Genomic DNA, 22794 nt, shown 5'->3' with positions numbered 1-22794 from the left:
TATTTATTTAACTCGACTGTATGACGGTATCAGCATGCATGTGGATCATATTGTTTTAAATAACTTTTACATAACACCTGATGATGAATTAATTTTTAAAAGGCTTATTGTCAATTCAAATCATCCTAGTTGGGTTCTTCTAATTTAGGCTATATTTTATGAGTTGAAGCATAAATGTGACGAATTTGACTGGATGTAGCTACAATTAAATTCTCTTACAACTAAAACTTAATTTAAAATGTAATAAACAGCAACGATGACGTAAAATAAGTTTTAACCACTAAATCATTTTTGGAACCGATCGGTTGACAAATGTATCAAAAGAATCGACTAGCGGAAATGATTCAGACTTCCCATCACTACGGTTGTCTGCTGAGCGCGTGACGGCATTGAATTGAGGTCTCGACTCTCGAGACGTTTATGGTTGAACTACTGGCAACGAGCAGCTTTGGAGCTACTGTCAAAAATCGCATGTCCATACAGAGAAAAAGAAAACAGTTTAAAAGCTGCTCGGTGGTGGAACGCAAAAACGGGTTCTGTGTGAACCGACTCTTCAGGTTGGAACCCCATGAGGAATTTCTCTGCTGTCCCAATGTGCTATCCGGTTTCTAAATACCATAACACAGACGTGCACATTGCATGAAGTGCCTAAAGCATACCAAACGTGTTTTATGGCCATGTTTGCCATTCCAGAAAATGATAGTTTCTTCTTTCTTTCTTTTTTTTTTTTGTCTGTTTTTTTTCTTCAGGAATCTAAATCTATTTGCTGTAGGCCTAAGTGTAAACACCTGTGTTCATGCAGGAGACACAAAAGAGAGAGGTGGAGATACATGTCAGAAAAGCCCAACCCCCCACGGAATGTAGAAGTTATGCAACACATCTGTACAGTAGCACTTCTCAGAAAATATACTTTACTGATAGACCTCCACTATCACAAGCAATGTGAAAGTTCTTGGTTCTAGTTGACTTTATATGGATTATGCATTCTTTACTAATCTGACCCTTAAAATCCACTTTAAAATGCTGCAGGGCAATTAAGATTGATTTTTTTTTTCTGCCTTTCAACCATCAACACTTGTCAACAAGGTAATAGATTTTGGCTAAGAAAGATAAAGTTATAACGAAACTGATAGTCTAACATTAGTAAAAGCAGTAATGTTTTGCCATGCATGCCATATTTTCCAGCAATGTTGTTTATGGATTTATTTATTCCTGTTTTGGAGTTTTATATATTGGCAGGGCAAGTAGAAATCTTAATTACAGTTGAAAAACAAATATAATCCAATGGAATATAAACTGGGGGAAATGTATAGGGGTCAAGTGTTCAATAACACAATGTTGGTTTAAAGATTAGCTTCTTCCAGGCTTTGTGTTAGCTTAGATTACAAATTCTTCCGTTTTCTACATCCTTTAAAGAATGTTCACCCCCTCAGAAATCATATATTGTGCTGAATAGGGGAACTAATGCTGCAACATATGCTCAGTCATAACTGAAACTTCTCAGCAGTGTATTCTAGATCTTGTGACTAGGCCTATATCATTTTGAGGAGATGTTTGTCAGGTCAGAGACAAAGAGAAGCCTTATCTTTTGGTGCACAAACGTCCTGTTTAGCTGAGATACCGTCAGATTGGGTGGCAGCGTGTATAGTCGACTGTTACTGTTTCACTACTATGAAAATGATCCCTCATAGGATTTCATTTTTAGAAAGACACACATGAATCCTTTACAATGTGTTTATATTGTAGGTATTGTTGATCCTGTGAGAGCTTTAAGGATACTGAAGGTGGCACTATTGCTTTTATTTGTGATGTAAGGGTATGTTGCTGCAATATAGGCCTATGCCTTTTTTTGCATTGTATTATGTATGTGATCAAATGTAAAAGTGTCCTAACCTCTTCTTGCAGGGGATATGAGTGTAAAGAGAGTGTTTTTTAAGGACTAAGTGATGGAGCAGGGGTCAGAAGAGAACATGGAGAGCTCGTGGACTCTGCTATCCTGGCTGGCTTCTGGTGTGTTGGTGTTTGGGGGTGCGGTACCCTACGTCCCCCAGTACCAGGAGATCCAGAGGACCAATAATGCTGAGGGATTCTCCACAAGAGTCTGTTTGGTGCTGCTCATTGCTAATATACTTCGCATTTTCTTCTGGTGAGTGGAGGAGAGTTAATGTTAGAGCAGCAGCAGTTAGAGTTCATGGCCAAATGTGGAAATCGAAGTGAAATAAACAGGAACAAAGCTTAACTAATAAAGGTTGAATTTTTTGTGTCATTTTGTAGGCTTGTTTTTTATTTTTTTTATTTTTTTATTTATTTGCTCCCCCTTTTGTTTGGAGAATAGTCTTTCTTCTCAAAGTATTATTTTATTGTGCAGTTTTATGCATGTTTTAAGCTCATTTATGTTTTTTATAAAAAAAAAAAAATTAAAACATTAAAATGAAAATTATTTTAGTCAACACTCAGTATGAAATGGAAATTCACCCTATCTACCCAAAATAAAGGTTCCAAAATAAACCTTCATCAAAGAACCTTTCAGTGAACAGTTCTTAAAATAACTTCTTAAAAAAATAAATTAAAAAAAAAAAGTTTAATACCTTAAAGAAACTTTTTCCACTATAATGAATCTTTTGTGTAATGGAAAGGTTCCATGGATGTTAAAGCTTAATGGAACCACAGATGCCGATAAAGAAGCCTTAGTTTTTTAGAGTGCATGTTCCAAATGTATCTTGCTGATCTTATTGCAAACAATTCATCCATACATGCGTTTTTTTTTTTTAAATGTCATTATTTATTTTTCAGCGAAAAGGCGTATGATGTCGGCTGGATGTCTACAGTCATTTAGTCTACTTACATCTGCCCCATTTTTACAATCGACTACAAGCTCATTTTTATTTTTGATAAACCATTTCACTCAAATGTACGTCAAAATGTGGGAGAAAAGTCTCTGCTTTCATTACATTGCGACTTCAATATAAAAAGAGTGCCATAAGTTAGCCATTCATATGTTGTATTCTCTGAAAGGCATAAACATTTTCAGCTCGGTGGCTTCAAAATTGGCTTTGTTTGTGAATCCGAACCAGCCCAACATAACAGCAATGGCTCAAACGATGGTGGGATTTCTGGGTAGAGTTTTCAGTTTGTTTGACAAATGGATAATGGCTGGACAGTCTGGGAAACCTGTTTGAAAACAGTTGTTATTTTCGCAGTTCTGTTTGGTTTATCTATGCACAGCTTTTACACACTTTACCTTTAAATTAAGTATTTATTGCTTTGTTTTGCAGGATAGGCAAACAGTTTGAGCTGCCTTTGCTCCTGCAGAGTGTGGTGATGATTCTCACCATGTTGGCTATGCTTCATTTGTGCTGTTCCATCCAGAGCAGCAACCGTGTCAGTACCAAACAGCACCACATCACAGGTAATCAAATCAAACAACACGCCGTATCCAGCGGTAATGTGAAATCGTTTCCTTGAAAGCTGTGCTCATCTCAATGCAATACCATTCATACATTTTTAAGTGTGGTTAAAGTGTCCAATATTCTTGGGGATCATATTAAGACATAACTCGTTGAAAAGTATAGGGATAATCTCTTGGATGAAAGTAGAAATTTGTTAAGTGCCAGTTATATTGATTGCTACAAGGCCTTGGCGTATTCAAGTGTTGTATTTACGCCTGTGGTGATGTGAATGGTATATATGGAATATATATGCAAGAACATTACTAAACAGATATCGGATCTTTCTCTTGCTGTCATGTAGATGGGATTAAAAGAGCATGAATGTTACTCATTGCCTGGGGCGCCAGTCTAGTCACATATTAATTTATAATGAAGATTTTAAATGTCTGAGAATATTGGTATCACGTGGACCAGGGTGCAAACTGTGTGTAATTTCCTTTTTTGCTCTTCCGCAGAATTGATTTATGATAAAGTTAGGCTTCAGTTGATTGGCTTTTTCTGGTTTTAAAACTCAATCTCAAGTGAGTTTATTAGATCGCTGTCTTGGAGGGAGCTTATATGATAACATTTTGCTATGTTGTAATATTCAGAAAATTGAATGATAAATCAGACAGAGCCCTAAATCACCTGCCATGTTGATTGATTAAGCTGGAGGCGATAGCTCTTTCTTTCACTTTGTTATGCAGTGTGCAAAGCCTGTGTGAATGCTGACCAGCACACATTGTTGGACTTTTGTAATAAAAATACGTTTTAATGTGGACAGTCAGCAAACTGTTTTTTGAATGAGTCCATGATTAACTTGTGAAATAAAACCATTAAAGCTGAAGCCGTAAAAAGCTTCTTCCCTCTTCTCTATTTAATGAGACACCTGAGCTTTGACTGAGAGTTTTGACAGTTGTGGAAGAAAATGGTGAAACTTTCTTGAAAGTTTTGATGAAATTCAGAGAGAGACTTTCCTAATGGTGAATTTATTTAGAAATGAAAATCAGATGGGATAGGCTATCAAAAAGTAATGTTATTAGTGTCATTGTCATTGACAGAAAGACTGATTTTAATGTTTTGACAGCCCTAATATCACCCCAGTATACTAATAATACAGTCACAATTTGTTATTAAGTTTAACAATACATTCATGATTTTACTTAATTAACTTTACTTTTATAATGTGTGGGAAAGGATATAGTTAGCTTCTGTAAAATAATGTTTTCCAACTAAAAAATAACATTTGGAAATGTTCACATTATTAGTTTTTTGGTTTTTGTTCAATAAAGCAGACTGTTCAGGGCTGAAAATTCAGTTTCACAGAGAACTGTGTGTGTCAGCAGGTTTGCCTTCATGGCAGTTAAGGTGTCCTGTTACAGCAGGAACAGAAGGGAAGGGTGTGTGCTGGACCCAGAATAGTACGAACATCGGGTCCTACCTCTGAAAGTTAGACATCAAATGAGACCCTCTTTAATCACTGGCTGTCCCGCTGGCTATGTGTGACCTACAGCCCACCTGCCCCTGTATAACTTCACACTTATACACACACACACACACACACAAGCTGTGAGTGTGAGGCTACAAAAACAGATCTTTAAAACACACAAACACACACGTGTACACTTGTGAAGGTGTGCTCAAAGTGACCAATTAACCTATACGCTTTTGTATACATAATGTATGACGTGCCCTCACACGTTTCATTTGTCAGTTATGGGTAACATGTAAGGTTTTGTTACGTGTAAAGCTCAGGTCTGTTTAACGCTGCAGGAAATGAATAATTTTGCATTGGCTCACAATGATTGCTCTCAGGCTGTTCATTAGATTCCCACGGTTGTTGTTTTGACATTAAATTATTGATGTTGAGAAAAGTGTTATGGCATGACCTTTAGGAGACTGAATTAAGAAAGCCAATGTCCCATATTTGTTTCATCTGTTGTTTTAGAGTATGCTTTAAATGCCAGTGAGCTTTGCCCTGGAGTTTGTGTCAGTTCTATTTCATACAGCCTACTTTTCTATCTAGTGGCCTTTTCAGAGTATATCTGCGCAACTGTGTCACTGCTTCACAATAATTAGCAGTTTTATTACGTCAATATATAGCTAAATGAAATTTACCCTGCAGCTAAAGATTACACAATTATTATGTGTTTCTGTTAATCAAGGCTGCATTTATTTGATCAAAAATACAACAGTAATATTGTGGAATATTCTTACTATTTAAAATAGCTTTTCTAATGCGATATATTTTAAGATGTAATTTATTCCTGTGATGGCAAAGCTGATTTTTCAGTAGCATTTAATTTCAGTAGCACATCAGTGTCACATGATCCTTCAGAAATAACTTTAATATACTAATTCTTTGCTCAAATTTTTAAAATTCTTTTCAATGTAGAAAACAGTTGTGCTGCTTGATGTTTTTATGGAAACTGTTATACATGTCAGGATTATTTGATGAATAGAAAGTTCAGAAGAACAGCATTTATTTGAGATAGAAATCTTTTGTAACATTATACATTTCTTTCATCAATTTAATGCATCCTTGCTAAATTAAAGCATTCATTTCTTAGAAAAAAAAACTCACCCCAAAAACAGTATTTAACAGCAAGTATTTATGACTATCACATGCATGTCTTGGGTTATTTTTTTAATTATTATTATTATTATTATGTTTATATCAATGTTAAAGTAGATCCCTGAGATTAAGATGACCATTTTAGTAAATTAAAGTAATACAGTTTTAAAAATTAAACGCAATTTCTGAAACTATGGCTCCATTTCTTAAAACTCTAAACACAAAACAAGCACACAAGATGCAAAACGTCACACATCTCTTGCAAAAGCACATCATTCACAAGTATTTAAAATGGTGTTTTTGCATAGTAACTCTACGCACAAAGCAAAGGCTTAGCCACATACAACACAAACTACACACAGATGTGAATAATGTAAAACACTACTCTTGGCTTTTGCATGTTCAGTGTGCAGTGGCACACACAGGAGTTTGTCATGCACAAAAAAAACTATATATGTAGGCCTATGTATGCACAATTTATTAACTTTACAGTTATTTTACTGAACGGAATCAACACTGAACCGACTTCAGCTGCATAATGACACCATTGGCTTGTTAGAGCCGCTTTACAGCCCAGTTTAAATTTGTTACGATTGTGAAGCTGCTTTGAAACAATCTGTATTGTGTAAAATGCTACAGAAATAAAGTTGACTTGATTTGCATGCATAATTCTGCATATTTACAAAATAAACAGAAATGCAAGGATTAAAATTTTATTTGTCTCTCAAATAACATTGAGTTTGTATTTCTATGTGATCAAATTAGGTATATTTATTTACACTTTAAACGGAAATGCAAGGGTAAAAGTTGTTTAAAAATAATTGATTTATTCTCAAAACATTGAGTTATGATTTTTAAGTGAACAAATAAGGTATAAATGTTTCACACATGATCACTGGGTGTATGATAAATGAGAGTTGCATTTAAATTGTATTGATTCCAGATGATACACAAGAGCTGTTCGTTTTGAATGATTTGTCTACTTTAAAGAACCGTGTTTAGAGTTTTGCGAAACGTTTTTCACAATTGCAGACTTAGTGTAACACAGATAATCTGCTTGCAGTTTTGCAGACTTATAGGTATTTGAGTGAAAGGTGCCACGTTTAGTGTCTAAGGGGGTAAGATATTAAAAACCAGAACAGCAGAGCCCTCTTGTGGAGACACATGGTGCATGACTTAAGTTTGATGGACAGTGCCCCCAAATGTATTTAGCAGTAATAATGTTTATGTATTTATTTTAATGGGAAATATATGAAGTTAAAATGAAGAAACACACTTGCATAATTTGTTTGCAGATGTCACTTGGTTTGATATTTTTGAGTGAAACTAAATTTTTCAGGTATACTTTTTTGTCTATTACATGGTTTTATAGGTTTAAATGTTCAAAATTCAGTTGATGTATTTTATTACATTTTCATTGTGTGTGTTGTGTGCACATTTTCAGTTTTACAGCAGTGTGAACTGACTCATGTTTATGTGAAAAGCATAACTGAAGCTCTCGCTGTGTTGTAAACATGGTATACCTGACAACTTTAAAGTGAAAGCTTAACACTTCTGCTGTAAAGACGCTTATGAATAATTAAGACTACATGGATTATATCACGGATCCTTGGAAGAACCTCTGCCTCATATTTTCCCTCCCACTGAACGTGTTTTGATGTTTTTATATTGGTTCCTGTGTACATGTCAGATTATGTGATATATGATATCAGATGGCAGGAATTAATCTGCTCACATTTCCATCCTCTTGCTAAGTCAGGCAAATTGTAATTATTTTTACTTTTGTCAGCAATTTTTCTTCAGTTGTCATATATCATGTGAGACTTAATCATTTACTCAGGCTTTTTTTATTTGACTTTTTGTTTAGACAACAAAAAAACTAAGATTTGAAACTTATAATTGGATTTTTCCTGCCCTTGCAACCAGAAACCCCATTGAAACGCCTTGGAAACCACACACAACATCCTCACACTTTTGTATGCTTTGCACTACTCACAGTATCTTATTTTAATATTTTAATTACTTAAGTAATTTACTCATACTGAATGTAGGCTGCTCTTTTCCTCAACACCTAAGAGACATGGCAGGGAAAACAAGAAACAGTTGATTTGTTAGGAGAGGAATCACATGTTTATTTTCTAAGATCAAAATAAAACCAAGCACCTCAAATTTGCAATAAATCAAGGTCGACACAACGTCTTCAAACACTCAAGTCTCAGTTAAGCTCAAGAGCTCAAAAAGGGTTTAAGTAAAAAAGTTTCCTTGAACATAACGGATAAATAAAATAATGTTAAATAAAATGAAATAGTCAAAGTAATTGCACTGGACACTGGTTTCGGCCTCATCACCGGTTGCAGTCCAGTCCTCATCTCAAATATATAAACATTCATTCGCATTTGTGTAATGTAGGCTTGTTGACAAGTTTGTTTGAGGAAGGGCACAACTCCCAAGATGTAGTACCTTTAATGCCCTGCAGATGGTGATATTACTTATTTTATAGCAGAAATAAACTGCAGAAAAAGTTAGGTGCCATGCAAAATGTAACAATTAATAGCATTTCTCGGTACAAATGTATTGGAGTAAAGAGTGCGCATACTTCAAAAATTTAATCAAATATAGAGGTTGCTAATATCTTTGACACTAAAACTACAAAGTAGCCAAAAAGATACTTAAGTAACTAATTACATTTACTCAAATACTTAACACTACTGAAAAAAGCTCTTTAGTTCTTTGGTGTCTGACTGTGGCTGTATCTGCTGGTTATGTGTGAGCCGCTTTTATAGTTATATATATTCAGTGAGCCGTTCATCTTTGACCCTCGGTTCTCGAGTGTGGTCTCAACAGGGGCTTCTCACTCACTGAATCAGCAGTGTATTCTGACAGGCAAGTCCCCTAACAATCCCTCAATCACTCTGTGCTCTGACAGAACAGTCAATGGCATGTAACAAGGTAAAAGCTAAGTAAGGGGACAGTCTTGCAGAGCTTGAAGCAGTGCAGCAGGGTCATCATCTAGCTCTTCCGATGATCGCTTTTAAGAGCTCTTCAGTGAGTCTAATTCTTTAATTTTCCTGCTGCCCTTTTGCTGTTCTTTCTCAAACTTTATCTCCATAATACCTTTGGCTCCTACTCTATCCTTCTCTACCTTTTTTTCTATCTCTAGATGGATGAATCTCACAAAACCCATGCTTATATTTCATGAAAATGGAAGAAAAAATAATTAGGCCTCATTTTCTTTATGCATTTTTTTTTCCTTTTGCTTTTGGGGTGAAATGTGACCCTGGGCATGTTTTAATGAGATTCACCCCTCTAGCTTTCGCTTTGTAGTGAGTTGTTACACTCATTAATGCTTTTATAGGGGCTGGTGCATTGGTTATTCCTGATGCAAGATCCCTCATAAAACTCTGATCCGGGTGATCCCACAATTTTTTCATTTACATTTGACTTAAATTACTGTTCAAGGCGTGCAGCCCACATTGCATGACGACTCATGAGCTCACACCCACAATCAAGTTTCACATTTCAAAGATGCTTTTTGGCAGCATACTGGCACCTATTATGCCTAAACAGTATGCAACTTGCGATGTTGTCATGATCAATTTCTGCTTCACCTGCTTCATGCTTGTTTAGTTTATAGTCATAGTGTTCATTGTCACCTTTTGTCTGAGTTCTAGTCATTCATTAGTTGTCATGGTTTCTCTTTAGTTCTCACCTGTTTCCTGTTTTGTTGATTGCCTTCCTTCATTGTATTTAAGCCCGCAGTTCTCCTCTGTTCATTGTCTTGTGGTAAAGTTATGTTACTGTGTAGTGTTTAGTGTTCATTAAAAGTGTTTATATCGTCTTTCTGCGTAACGCATCACGCTTTGTCAGGATTTAGCTACACGCAACCCATGACAGATGTACAGTTGACGACGGCACAATGGCTCCTAAACTCTCCCTCTTTTTCACACTGTAGATGTGAGAGCTCTGGTGACAGAGTCCAGATGGATGATAGATGAGAGTGTTGGTTAGTCCCCGTTTACCCCCAGGAGCCTGTATTCCACATGTTGCCTGCCTCATTTCTATTATTAATGAGAGTTCACTTAGACCCAGCACTGTAAGAAAAAAAAATCCTGTTCAATTTACAGTAGAAAGCTGGAAGCTGTGGTTGCCAAAAATTCACTATATAAAAAAATAAACTCCTGTGACAATTTTTTTAGTATTACATAATGGAATATTGGTACCTGTTTATTTAACAATTTATAACTGTATATTTCAAGTGATATAATGTTAATATACCAAGCTAGTCTCTTTTTTATCTTAAAATATACTGATAACCACCATAATTATGGAGTTGACACAATAGAAAGCCAGTAGAAATTCGAGTTAATTGTAAGCATGTTGCAATGGTCTTTTCTTCGCTATTGTGACGTATATATCTGAGTGAAACAGCTTCTTGAATGAGAAACAAATTTGGGGCGGGACTTGATTTTGTCAATCAGGAATTGATTGGATCTTTGGATCGTTGTTGTTTGCTGTGACCTTGTGTGAGTGACTGACAGGTCGTCCCAGCCTATGAGGACACATGAATTAAAAAAAAATAATGATGTGCACGGAAAAAAACATTTATAATAAATACTGCAATAAAAAAAACAAGAATTGTTGATTTTAATTTTAATGGTGACTTAAAGGAGCCGTATGTAAGAATGTGGCCAAAACTGGTACTGCAATCACTTTCAAATTACTGTAGAGCGGTGTATCCCCTCTCCCTCCTCCATGACTGGACGTTGCTAGATAGGCTGCAGGATACAGCAGGAACGTAGGCTGCTACAAGAACCTTTTTCTGTTAATTATGTTTATGCTTCAAATGAGAGATGTTTTGCAAAGTAATTATATATCGCAAAAATGTACTAATGGCGATTAGCCAACTATAATCGTAAAGATGTACGCTCGTATGTGACAGTACATTGTTAGAACTGTAGCTGTTAGTTTAACTTGTAACGGTAGGTGTCTGTCATTAACGTAAGTACAAGCACAAGCCTCTGTCACTGTGTGTAACCGATATCAAAGATACAGCTATTCATTTAGCTGACGCTATAAGTGAAAGCGACCAGTTGTATTTTTTATCTTACCCTGCAGTACACGTCCATAACGCTAAAATATGTGATGTGAAAGATTACGTGTCATTCTATTATTTTTGGCTGTAGAACTTGCATGATAAACAATAATGGGCGTGCTAATGTTGTTTTCCTCAGCGTCTCATCATAATGACAGAGAAACGGGCTCTGATAACGCATTGCTAATGTTAGTACGTTAATGACGACTCGCCGTTTTTATTACCCAAACAATTCCTTACCTTTTCAATTCGATGACCCACCTCCTCCATATGAATTAACGTAACGTTACTTTGCACGAACATGCATAACTTTGTTCGTCTGTCATGAATATTTGAAATGTCCATTTACATCAAGTACAAGTTAGCCAAACATAGATGAATCTTACGTGTCCAGGAGAAAATTAGCAACGTTGGCGTCTGTCTTCAAATTCTTCTCTGTTTTCAGCCGTCTCCATCTTTGAAAGGCATCTCCTATACTTTAATTTCGGACTTTGTCACGAAGTATTTCGGATTCATAACGAGTTTTTTTTTGGCTTCGCAACGTTAGACATTTTTTTATCCGATTCCGACACGTGTGTAGCTGCAGCTGTGGTAACTAGAGCAGAGCTGGCAACCCGGATGCCGCAACACTACTGACTTCGTGATTGGTAGATAGGTGGAGGGTGGCGCATCAGACCAAAACCCAACATGACAACATCAACATCAGTTGAGGGCGGCAACTTCACTTTTTAAATGACAATATCCTGGCCGGACTACTTTTGTCAGTGATATAAGTATTTGAAATGAACATGATTTCTTAATGTCTAGTGACATATCAGGGCCATTTTATGATTAATTGAAATACATTTCTTACATACAGCTCCTTTAAATACATGGCCAATATAATATATTGTGCACAGGGTCATACAAAACACCATTAACAAAAATAAGGGAAAATACACTTGACAGTATTTTACAGTTAAATTTCACCCAACTTTTCACCATATATGGCACTAACTTAATTAACTTTCCAGATTTCATTTGGACTTTGTTCTACCCTGACCATGCGTATCATGCTGTGCTTTCTGGACTTCAGTTCCCTCGCTGCCTCATTAAAAATGACCGGCATCAGATACATCTCTCCAATGCCCACTCGGACCTCGGAGTTGAGTTCTGCCTTACTGTTAGCACCACTGCATATTTCTTATGGATCCCCACTATTCTTCACTTCTTCCTTTTGCTTTCTCCAGTGAGCCCAGATTCTTTCCTTTGATTGCAGTCTCTCGTTCTCACTCGGACTCTAGCTCTCCATCTTTATCTCTCTCTCTCTCTCGGCTGTTTCTCTCATTTCCTCACTTGCTCTATCCCTTTCTCATTTTCTTTGCTTTCTCTCTCAAGGCCCATTAAAACCGGATCTGTATCATCCATCAAACGCGTGTAGACACATTCCACCTATTTCATTTGGTAGGAGATAAAAGATGCCCACTGCTCTGTGCTACACCGAGCTACATGAGCAGAAGACAACTTTTGTTTGTCTACCAACAATGTTTTAATTGTGTATCCGAGTGTGAAGGCTGTCATTTGTCCTGTCGATCAACTTCTTGTCTAGTCACAGCCACTTCACATGAAATGTGTGTTCTAGATCAACCATTTCTGGGTACTTCTTTTAAGCAAATTTGTATTGTTTTATATCTGTAGTGAAAATGACACAATGAACAATTTTGTCTATTTGAGGAGAAATCAAGGTAAATCTCACTTGTGATCAGAATATGTTTCCGCTCAAGCTTTAATTTTATGAAATTATGCAAAGAAGGATGAAAAAATTATTTAATTGTGAGTACTCTGCATGTCACCAATGGAATTAGTCTTAGCAAGACAAAGCAAGCCATTTAATTCCTAAAATATTCAAAATGTCGTTTCCACCACAGAAATGTATTAAACAGAATACATAATTTGAGATGTGGTGGAAGTGACACTTTTGGTAGGAATTTTCATGACTTTCCTATAAAAAAAAAGAAAGAAAGATTTTATGTATATTCACTGTAGAATATAAATATTCTTTATATTTATATTTTATGTTTTGTATATTCACTGTTGGACATTGTTAGGAGACATAAACTAGTGTAAAAAAAGTAGTTTTAAGAGATTAGATTTTTCTTTTAAAAGCCCACAGGGCCAAAAGTGCCCATAATTGGGTGTCACTTGATTTTCTACATCATTATGACATCCTTGAAGACACAAGGTCATCTGTGTCCTTCTTTATACACTTAGTTATAAGCATTAAGTTAAAGTGTACGTATGACCTTTCACCCTCTTGACTTTGTGGTGAGATGGTGAGATGAATACGACAGTAAAGCATCAACATTAAAAATGAATGACAGACAGAAAACAAGAAGAGCTTTGCTGAAATGCATTTGCTAAAAAGAGTCACAGCCTGTTAATGGGATGGACTGTTGAAAGTGCGTGTGGGTGTGGGTGTGCGTGTGCGTGTGCGCGTGTGTGCATGTGGCCTGCTAAACCCTACATTAGTAATGGCAATATCCAAAATCAAAGATGGCAATATCAAAAAAATTATTGTCCTTGTGGGAATATTTTTTGGGCCCCATGAGAAAAACAGCTTATAAATCATACTAAGTGATGTTTTTTGAAAATGTTAAAATGCAGGAAGTTTTCTGTGATGGGTAGGTTAGGGTTAGGGGGTTAGTGTAAAATGATAGAATATACAGTATAAAAAGCATTTGTATGGAAAGTCCCCATAAAACATGAAAACACAACTTGTGTGTGTGTGAGAGAGTGTGTGTGTGCATTCGCGTGTGTGTGTGTGTGTGTGTGTGTGTGTGTGTGTTGCATGGCTCTGTAGTCCTGTCCTTTTCTTTCTGTGTCTAGTGGGGGCAAATAGCTGACAGTGGTGGGATCTTAGCTCCTACAGGCTACACTGCAGCATATCTTAATTCAGAGAGAGATGCAGTAAAAGAGACGGTCAAACTAAATAATTAATTCAAGTCCTGTGGCTGTACATCCTACTTTTTTATTATACAGCTCTCTTGAAAACTTGAGTCGTGGCATTGAGCGGTCAGATATTTTTGACAAATGACTGCTAAGATGTATATCACTGTTGCCCATGCAGTGCTACTTTTATATTGCTTGTATCACTCTGCGGTCTGTCTCTTTTCACAGCAGCGGAAGAATAACTAATTGGCTTAAATATCAGAAATTGGAGCACTTAGTGGTAAGTCTGTAGACACAGTTATTTGGTCAAAAATAAATATTTACACGCTTTTTAGCATTTTTTCCTCTTTTTTTATTCATTTACTTTTTAAACGTATTGTATTGAAATGGCAGTGGCGGAAATAACATTTTAAACATTTTTGGAATAAAATGGATAATTTCATCGGTGACATAATATCTATCCAAAATATATCCAAATTATTTGCATGATTTGTTTCTTTTTGCAGAATTGTTGTCATGGTGGAAATGATGCTACAACTGAGAAACAGTTGTTGACAAAATTGATTATGCGTAATTTTCACACTACATATTGAAGTTAAGGCTTGAAGTTAAAAATTAAATGCATTGATTAGATGATTTCATTAATAATGAAAGTATAAAATGTAAATGATAAAAATAAATGTTGAAAGTCATGTTGAGAAATGTGTGACCTTCATATAACAACAAGGTTCTTGAAACCTTAAAATCAACTCCTCCTGGAGCACAAAAGTTCCCGTATTTGAAGAAACCCACATTTATGAAGAGACAGATTCACCTTCCGGCATTATAATCCCACATCCTGCTGTAGTTGTTAATGAATTCTTCTGCTCTGACTTTGAAATGAGTTTCTAATCTCTCTCTTTTTTTTCCACACCCACTCTCTCACCTCCATCTGTACATTGTCCGTTTTGATCTTGGTGGCACTTTTTTCTCCTATCTCATTAACACGAGTTTCACGCCCTTCCCTTTCACTGTGAATTATGTAATTGAATGAATTGTGCAGCACATCCTGGATCTCTGGAGTCTTTACGCATTCATGGTGCGGCACAAACGGCTGCATTGTCATAGCAGGTAAATTTTGCATTGGCTCAGCTTTGTTGTTTGGGGAATCCCTCCTGCAGCGCCTGTGTATGTGTGTTCTCTATGCTGTGTCCTTGGCTCACCGTCAGTGTGTTGCGTAGTCTTATATAACCCGTATCTGAGTTGCTTTTAGTGCTCTCCTCTCTCTCATCTAGCCTTTCTCTCCCTCTCCTGCATGCCTAATGCTTCCTCATAACTCCAGAATCCCTGATGAAATACTGGTTAGTGCTGACAAGCCGTCCCTTGTGTTTTTGGCTGGGTAATCGCTGACATGAGGGTAAGATTTCATCATGCAGCAGAGAATCCATCACTTGACATTGATGTGGTAGTGTGGACGCGTGAGTTAAGAGTTACTTAATTGGTTTTGAGTGACCTCACACATCCCTTGAAAGTGGACTGTGGCCTCTTATATTGGTTTGACCAGTTTAATTATACATACCTTAAATTTCCCTTATGGCGGACGATCTTTAAATATCTGATATGCAATCATTAGTATTTTATATTAAATAAGTAAAATACTTTATTTTATATTTACGTAATGTTATTAAATAATAAGTGTTTTTAAAGATTAACTTTAAGTGACAGTTTGATTAGTGTTACTAATGATCTGATATTTAATCTAAATCTAAAAATAGCAGAAATTTGGGAAGGTGTGCACAATTAAATATCTAACATGTGCACAATTAAATATCTAACATTGAATTGTATGTATATAAGCCTGTTTCCTGAGTTCATGGTCAGGACTTGTTCTTCCATGGTTGTGGGTCATTGCTCCCAGTTCTGTTCCTAGTGTTCCATGTGGGCGTACCTGATTATTGCGTCAAAGCAGCTGGTACACGGCACGACTGTCCTGCACAAATTTTTTCCCGAACCGGTGGCTAGGGTTGCCAACTTATGGAAAGGAAAATAAGGGACAATTGTGTTTTTTCACTCAAATATTTCACTCAAAATATTTGTACTGTACAACACATATCATTTGTACTGTACAACACATATCATTTCAGCCAGTGGTGTAGTCTAGTTTTTTGTAGTGAGTATAATGTGATGTACCAGCCCAACCCCCCCCCCCCCTCGCCTAAATGCCCGCCCGCCGCCGCCACCGCCACCCATTTTCTACTGTTTAGTGCTACTCGCCATCTTACTCAGCCAGTAAAGATCTACATTTAGCCTTAGATGTTATATGAATATGGTCCCTGAAGCACAGGTTTTATCAGCTGACAGTTAAAAGACTTAAACATTATAAGCACAAATAAAAATTTACTTTTTAAAAACTTGTGTGATATTCCTTTAAAATTATGTTTTAATAGATTTGATTATTATTATTTTAAAAAGTACATCTTACTATGCAATTTGTTTCATAATTCCCTCGAGTTACTTTATCTCTACAAACTTTTATTTTGGTGGGTTGTAAATTAAAGACATTTGAGCTTCTGTGCTTTAATAAACTATTATTATTATTATTAGGCCTACTTGAAGTATAATCTACTGTGCAATAGTAATATATTTCTGTTATATTTTCTTCAAGTTATACAAAAGTTTGATTTTGACAGGTTGTCATGAAGACTTTAAAGTTTGTGAGTGTGTATATGATACGAATAAATGACTATAGTTTTATCAAATGAAATGATACAATTCTTGTGAAGTGACTCTCATAAAAGCTCTGCAATGAAGTTCAAATGTGTGCATGTCCTCCTCATAGACGCTGAAAACACCACGAGTGTCACGCGCGCGTCAGTGTGTAGCTAGAGCACACATTGAGCGCTCATTCACAGAAACACGCAGAACATTCAGAGTTTATTTCAATAGCAGTCTTTTTGAGCTTTAATATTCATAGTAGTACATTTCGAGATTTGATTCATTGTATCATTACTTTTGATTTATTCATAAAAAATGGCCAAATTGCGTGATGTTCCGCTTTGCAGTAGGCTAAATTACATTTGTTGCTGGATTCCGCGATTCGATCCGTGTCGCTGCGCAAACACAGACATCACGGCGGGGTGAATTTATGAATGAAAGTTCTTTCACAAAACGATGTTGTTATGAATCCTCACACTTTTTAAAGTGGGTATACGGAGATCTTTGACATTTCCTAGTGGGCATACGGAAATCCTTGACATTTTCTAGTGGGTATACGGCGTATACCTGCGTATCACGTAGACTACACCACTGATTTCAGCATCTGCAGTTAAATATGTGTACAAAAGATGTATAAAAGGTTCTCAGAGAAACACATTTGGGTCATTTCATGGAAAAATCAACCAAATTTCAGAAACTTTCCCGGCTCAAATTTTTGATTTTCTTATATATTCTGAAGAAAGACAAACGTAAATGAAGAAGAAAGCCAAAATATTAGGTGTATATTTACTGAGTAATTTACAGTTTTCTAAAATGGGTAAAAATAACAATTTTCACCTGAGATTTGGAGTCAGATTACAGGGGGGTTAAAATGACTTTAGAACTGCATCATTATTTTACTTTTACACAGATATTGTTAGGTCTATTTAGCTAAATCGGTTGACTTTAGCCATCTTTGTTTTATTATAGCTATGCAAACGGCATTTTAAAAACGGGAAAAAGCACTACTTTTGTTTTTTGCCCAAAGTTTGCATGCCTGTAACTAATATTAAAAATATCTTAATATCCTTTTACATTCTAAGTCTTAACCCACTTTTCTTTTGGTTTCTTAATTTTTAAGGCCGAATATGGTTAATTTTAAGTCCCAATATATAGGGATGTTAATGTGGCTCCATTAGTAAATTAGTATACATTTTCAATGGTCGCACATTTTCTGAAGAACAAATAATGTTGAAACTAGAAATGTATTCAATTTAATCATTTTTAGCTCAAAACTCACTTTCATGTTTGAATACCTTCTGTTTGTGATACGATGTGGATTCTGATCACCATATAATGCAGAAATAGTTATATGCGATGTAAAAGACTATGCGATAGTAAACATGGTATATATGATCGCTTGAAGAAATCAGACAAATCATATAGGCTATCATAATCATGTTTTTATTTTATTTATTTTTTATTTTTTATTTTATCTAACCATACAGTAATGTTTAATGTTAAATTTACAGTTTTTGGAAGTGAAAAAGAACAACTCATAATTTACAGTGAAAAAGCGTAAATTGACATTCCCACAATTCCCTGCATGACACTTCGCATGTGATGTATTTTTGTTGAAATGACTGTTTCTTCATACTTTTTCTTAGTTTTTTTCTAATCAGTTATGTACATTAGGGTTTATGTTACATTTGATGTTGTTAAATTGATGTTTATTGCATTTTTAAAATTTCATGTGTGTTACCATGATGGTGTTTAGTGTTTATGTGAATGAAACTGTGCAGCTTCAATTACTTACTATTATCTTTCTTGTGGAAAAGATGCTTGAGATAAGCTTTGATTCATCATGTAACTCATCATCACTGTGATTGGTGATTGTCAGTGTATTACAATAGTACAAAACAGATATTAGTACTTCAATAGGTTGGTAAATTAACATTATATACAGATAATGAAAAAGTTTTTTTTTTTTTTTACTGTAAATTTAAGTTAAGTCTGTAAAACCTAAAATGTTGCTACTGTTTTTTTTACGGTAGATTTCTGGCAACCTCAGCTACCATTTTTTTTTTACCGTTTTGAAACATCAATGCTGGGGTTTTAAATCTTTAAGTAAACAACAAAAATGCCAGCAAACGATCGCTTTTATCATGTTAGTTTGCGATCTCGCTAGTTTCCATAGATTTCTTTCTGATTAGTTTTCTGATAAAACTTTCATTTATTTGTGAAATGATGGGTTTGTGTGACGTTGTAGAGAGGCGTATTATGGGCGGGTTTTAGTGAAGAGCTGCAGAGCTTCTGGCCCGACGGTGGAAACGCAGAATGGTTTTGGGCTCGGTGCTTCTGGTCCGAGGCCTTTAGCCCAGCACGGCCCGTTTAAAGCCCTGGTTTGCACTGGCCCGGGCAGTGGAAACGCGGCTATTACATACCTTTATCTGCATTCCTTCATCTCTGAGTGCACCCGTGTTTCAGTACAAATATATTGTACATCATTAATTCAAAGCTGAAGTCCTGATGGCTATGAATGGTTAACCTCTTTGCTTTATAAACATTTGTGTGTTTGTTGGAGGCTCAGGGGGCATGACTGTAGATAAACGTCTGTTTTCTCAGCACAGCTGGGAAAAGTGATAGAGCTTTCTGCATGAGCCCTCCCTCCATGGCCACCTACACTTACCGCATTTAGCTGGAAGATGACTGAAGGCACAGGTGGACCTAAATAATTGCCTTTGCAAAGCGATCTCGATGTCATTACCTGAGGTTAGAGAATGGTTAAGGATGACTAGTGAACTCAAACAGAATTGACCTGCAGGCTACAGTCTGAGACAATGCTTTCACACTCAAACAACTAATCTCTCTTAACCCCTCTCATTTTATGGCCACTTAGATTTATCAAAGAGAACGATTAAGATTTTGTAGGATAATCCATACACATCCACACACATTGCGTGAAGGTGATCTGTATGACCATCAGTGGCAAAGCAGCTGGACAGGGGGAAAGTGTGATAAGCAGAGACGGTCTGAAGAAAATTAGGCCTCTGTTCAATAATGGCTTCAAATATCGACCAGTATACACCATCAACAAGTGAGCTGAGAGGAAGATAGGCAGCTTTAAATGACTGATAATCCCTAGTGTACGTGCTCTCTGATGTGGTTGGGAGACCTTCTTCCATTTGTTTAGTTTGCGATGAACAATGACTGACCTTGTATCTAAAAACATGGTGTACTGTACCTAACATGGAATTTATTGTGTACTAAAAATTATAGTTAAAACTAAGATGAAAACCATTCATGTTAAAGCTTTTTTATAAACTTAAATTTGTGTTAAGTTGGTTTGTCCAACTTAACTTTTTATCCAAACAAGGGGTAAAAACATAACTGAAGAAAACAACTCACTCAATACATCCACTAAGGACAACACCAGACAAAGATCATGGGAAACACTGGGGTATATATACACACAAGAAGAGATTGGCAAACAAGAAACACCTGGTAACAATCAGGAACTAATCAACAAGAAACACTATAAAAGGACTACAAAACATGGGACAGAACAGGAAATAAAAGTCCACAGGAGACAAGGGGATCACAAGGCAGGAATCGTGACAATTTGACGTAAAGCAAGATTACCAGTATATTGAATTTCAATGCCAAGTTACATGGTACAGTCTGATAGCCCGTTAACCCAAATGTAAGACCAGAGGTCGACAACCTTTTTGTCATGATGTGCCATTTTATAATTTTCCTAGTTAGAGGTATATGTAAATTTTGGTCCCTCTATTGGTTAAAAAACAAACAAAATGCATGCAATTTACGGAAGAACAATGTTTTGGCTGTTTCGACTCTGCGGATGAATGTGGTTCTTTCTCATAACGAAAAAAAGAGAGAAATTATCCTACTGCTCATTAAACATTCACTACTTAGAGATATTTAGATAGAAAGGATCTTAAACTGACTAGCTGAAGGCGTTACTGTAGCTTTTATCCAATAATAGACAGGGTACTTCCTTGAAAATATATTCCAGCACATTGCTACAACAACCCATAATAATGACCCTTCACAATAGATAACGCTTTACAATGAACTCTGTTAGAGAGCTACATATTGCAATTTATCTGTTCAATAAGAAACCTTATGCTGAGTTTACACTGAACGATTTTAGGCCCGATTTTCACTCACTGACAGGTTTTGTGAGATCGCCGACAAATGCCCCTGAATCATAGGCAATTCGGCTCGTTCACGTGAGTGATAATAACGCAGTGTGAATTATCAAAGATGATCAAAGTGGCCCAGTCCCAATTCGCATACTATCTGTCATAAATAGTAATCGAAAATAGAATTAGTACGTCCAAAATAGTAGTATGTTGAAATGAGTGTTCCAAAGATACCCGGATGGTCTACTATTTCCGGTCAGAATCCGAAGTCCAGATAGATGCACACTCTAACGGCTAATATTGCCCACAACCCATTGCGCGTTGGACGAGGATTCGGTTAGAACTACAAACACAGGTGAAAAGTGTTACAAAACCACAGACATGGGGGACGCGCGAGTCAGGCGGTTATGTAGAGAGGTTTAGATAAAGGGGTTTGAGTGATTAATTATCAGTATCTAACCTGACGAAAATGTATTTATTCAATGTTATCTACATTTTAATGCATCTGCAGCAGCATCGTGAACTTTTGTAAAGATACGTTTAGCCATTACCTTTTAAATGCATCATTGTATTCAAATTGCAAACACATGAGGAGAGTCTCCACATGAAAGATCCACGACTGGCAGATGAACGTGCTACTACATTTCTCTCCGAAACGGTAGGAAATTAAATTAGATTGAATGGAGGATTTTAACTGTGACAAGATGATTGACAGGGCAGTTTACGGTGCACGCAACATATCTGTCCGTTAAAGATGACGTGATAGTATGTCCCAAAGCTTGCCTACTCTTTTCCTACAACCTCAAAAGTATGTACTTTTTCTTCACAAAAAGAGTACATACTTTTAGGTCGTAGTATAAGTAGGCGAATTAGGACTGGGCCAGTGATTCCCTGGAGGTTCGAAATTCCATGTCAAACTTTCTTCGTCATTGTGACAACTTACCTCTACCACAAGCGTCAAAGTAGCCAGGGCAACTTTTCTCTATTTATAGATATGAAGACACGCACAGGCGAGTGACTTTTGTACGTAATTTCCAGTAAAAAACCTTGACAGGTCTAAAAAATAATTACTAATAATAGGCTTCCCATAGTGAATTAGAGCAAGGCAAAAATATGTTTTGGATGAAGGACTGATGATGTATTGACTCGTTATTAAAATTCGGTTCATTTTAAACATAAAACAGTTACATAGTGTACCTTTAATTACTCTTTTTTTATTGCTTTAGTAACTCTTATTAATATTCATGAGTTGCAGTACTGCCATTCCATGACATCACAATCAGCGAATTATCAGCTCTCCTATTTCAAGCATCACTGTTGTCTACCTAGAGTAATCTTGCTGTGCTGTGTTTGCAGTATATTCTAGTTTTGGTTGTTGTGATAGAGTTCCAATGCCGGAAGGTTGTGGGCGATGCTACGAGCGAAGTTAATCCAAGTGTCACCACCCTCTTTATCCCAAGAGTGCTTTGTGAGAGAAAAGCATCGACCTTCATGGTTCACAAAAGGTCACACTGTAGTGCTGTGAATTACTAAGGTTAAATTAATCATTCGACTTTGTATTGTCAGGCATCTTCACAGATGTTCAACCTCTAGATGCTTAAGTATTTTCTCAGCACAAGCTGTTTTAGTCATTCCCCCTTGGGATTAAATGCTTAATTACCCCTCCTGATCCCCTACCTAATTATCTTTTTCATCTAATTTAAAGTCACTTATAGGTAGGATCGATTACCTATTTCCAACACGAAATGTTATCCAGCCAAGGGCGAACCTTGAGGCGACCCATCACACTATCATAGTTTTCTCAATGATGTATTGCTGTAAAGTTGCATCAGTGCATCAGGGCTGTCAGAGCTCACCAAGGTGACCTGTAGGTTGTGGAAACATTTGGGTCGGGTGTTCGAAGTGGGATTTTTGTGCTTGACCTCTGCCTGT

General features: G+C 36.4%; 1 protein-coding gene across 9 annotated transcripts in view; it reads left to right on the top strand.

Moving 5' to 3' along the window:
• The window catches only part of LOC143696818 (solute carrier family 66 member 2), a 53471-nt gene that overhangs the window by 778 nt on the left and 29899 nt on the right, over positions 1–22794 (top strand). For 3 of the 9 annotated variants that reach the window (XM_077193545.1, XM_077193538.1, XM_077193540.1), the window contains exons 2-4: positions 1747–1816; positions 1906–2146; positions 3276–3409. In XM_077193545.1, coding sequence (XP_077049660.1) covers positions 1947–2146; positions 3276–3409 — 334 coding nt within the window. In that variant the 5' untranslated portion in view covers positions 1747–1816; positions 1906–1946. Of the gene's footprint in view, positions 1–741; positions 1087–1746; positions 1817–1905; positions 2147–3275; positions 3410–22794 lie in introns of those variants that run through there. The other 6 variants (XM_077193546.1, XM_077193544.1, XM_077193547.1 and 3 more) reach the window with 4 other exon arrangements.

The sequence above is a fragment of the Siphateles boraxobius genome, unplaced genomic scaffold (genome assembly GCF_051911475.1).
Source record: "Siphateles boraxobius isolate OS27281-9 unplaced genomic scaffold, OSU_SipBor_1 31, whole genome shotgun sequence".
Taxonomy (NCBI): Eukaryota; Metazoa; Chordata; class Actinopteri; order Cypriniformes; family Leuciscidae; genus Siphateles; species Siphateles boraxobius.
This window is presented reverse-complemented; position numbering and strand designations above follow the sequence as displayed.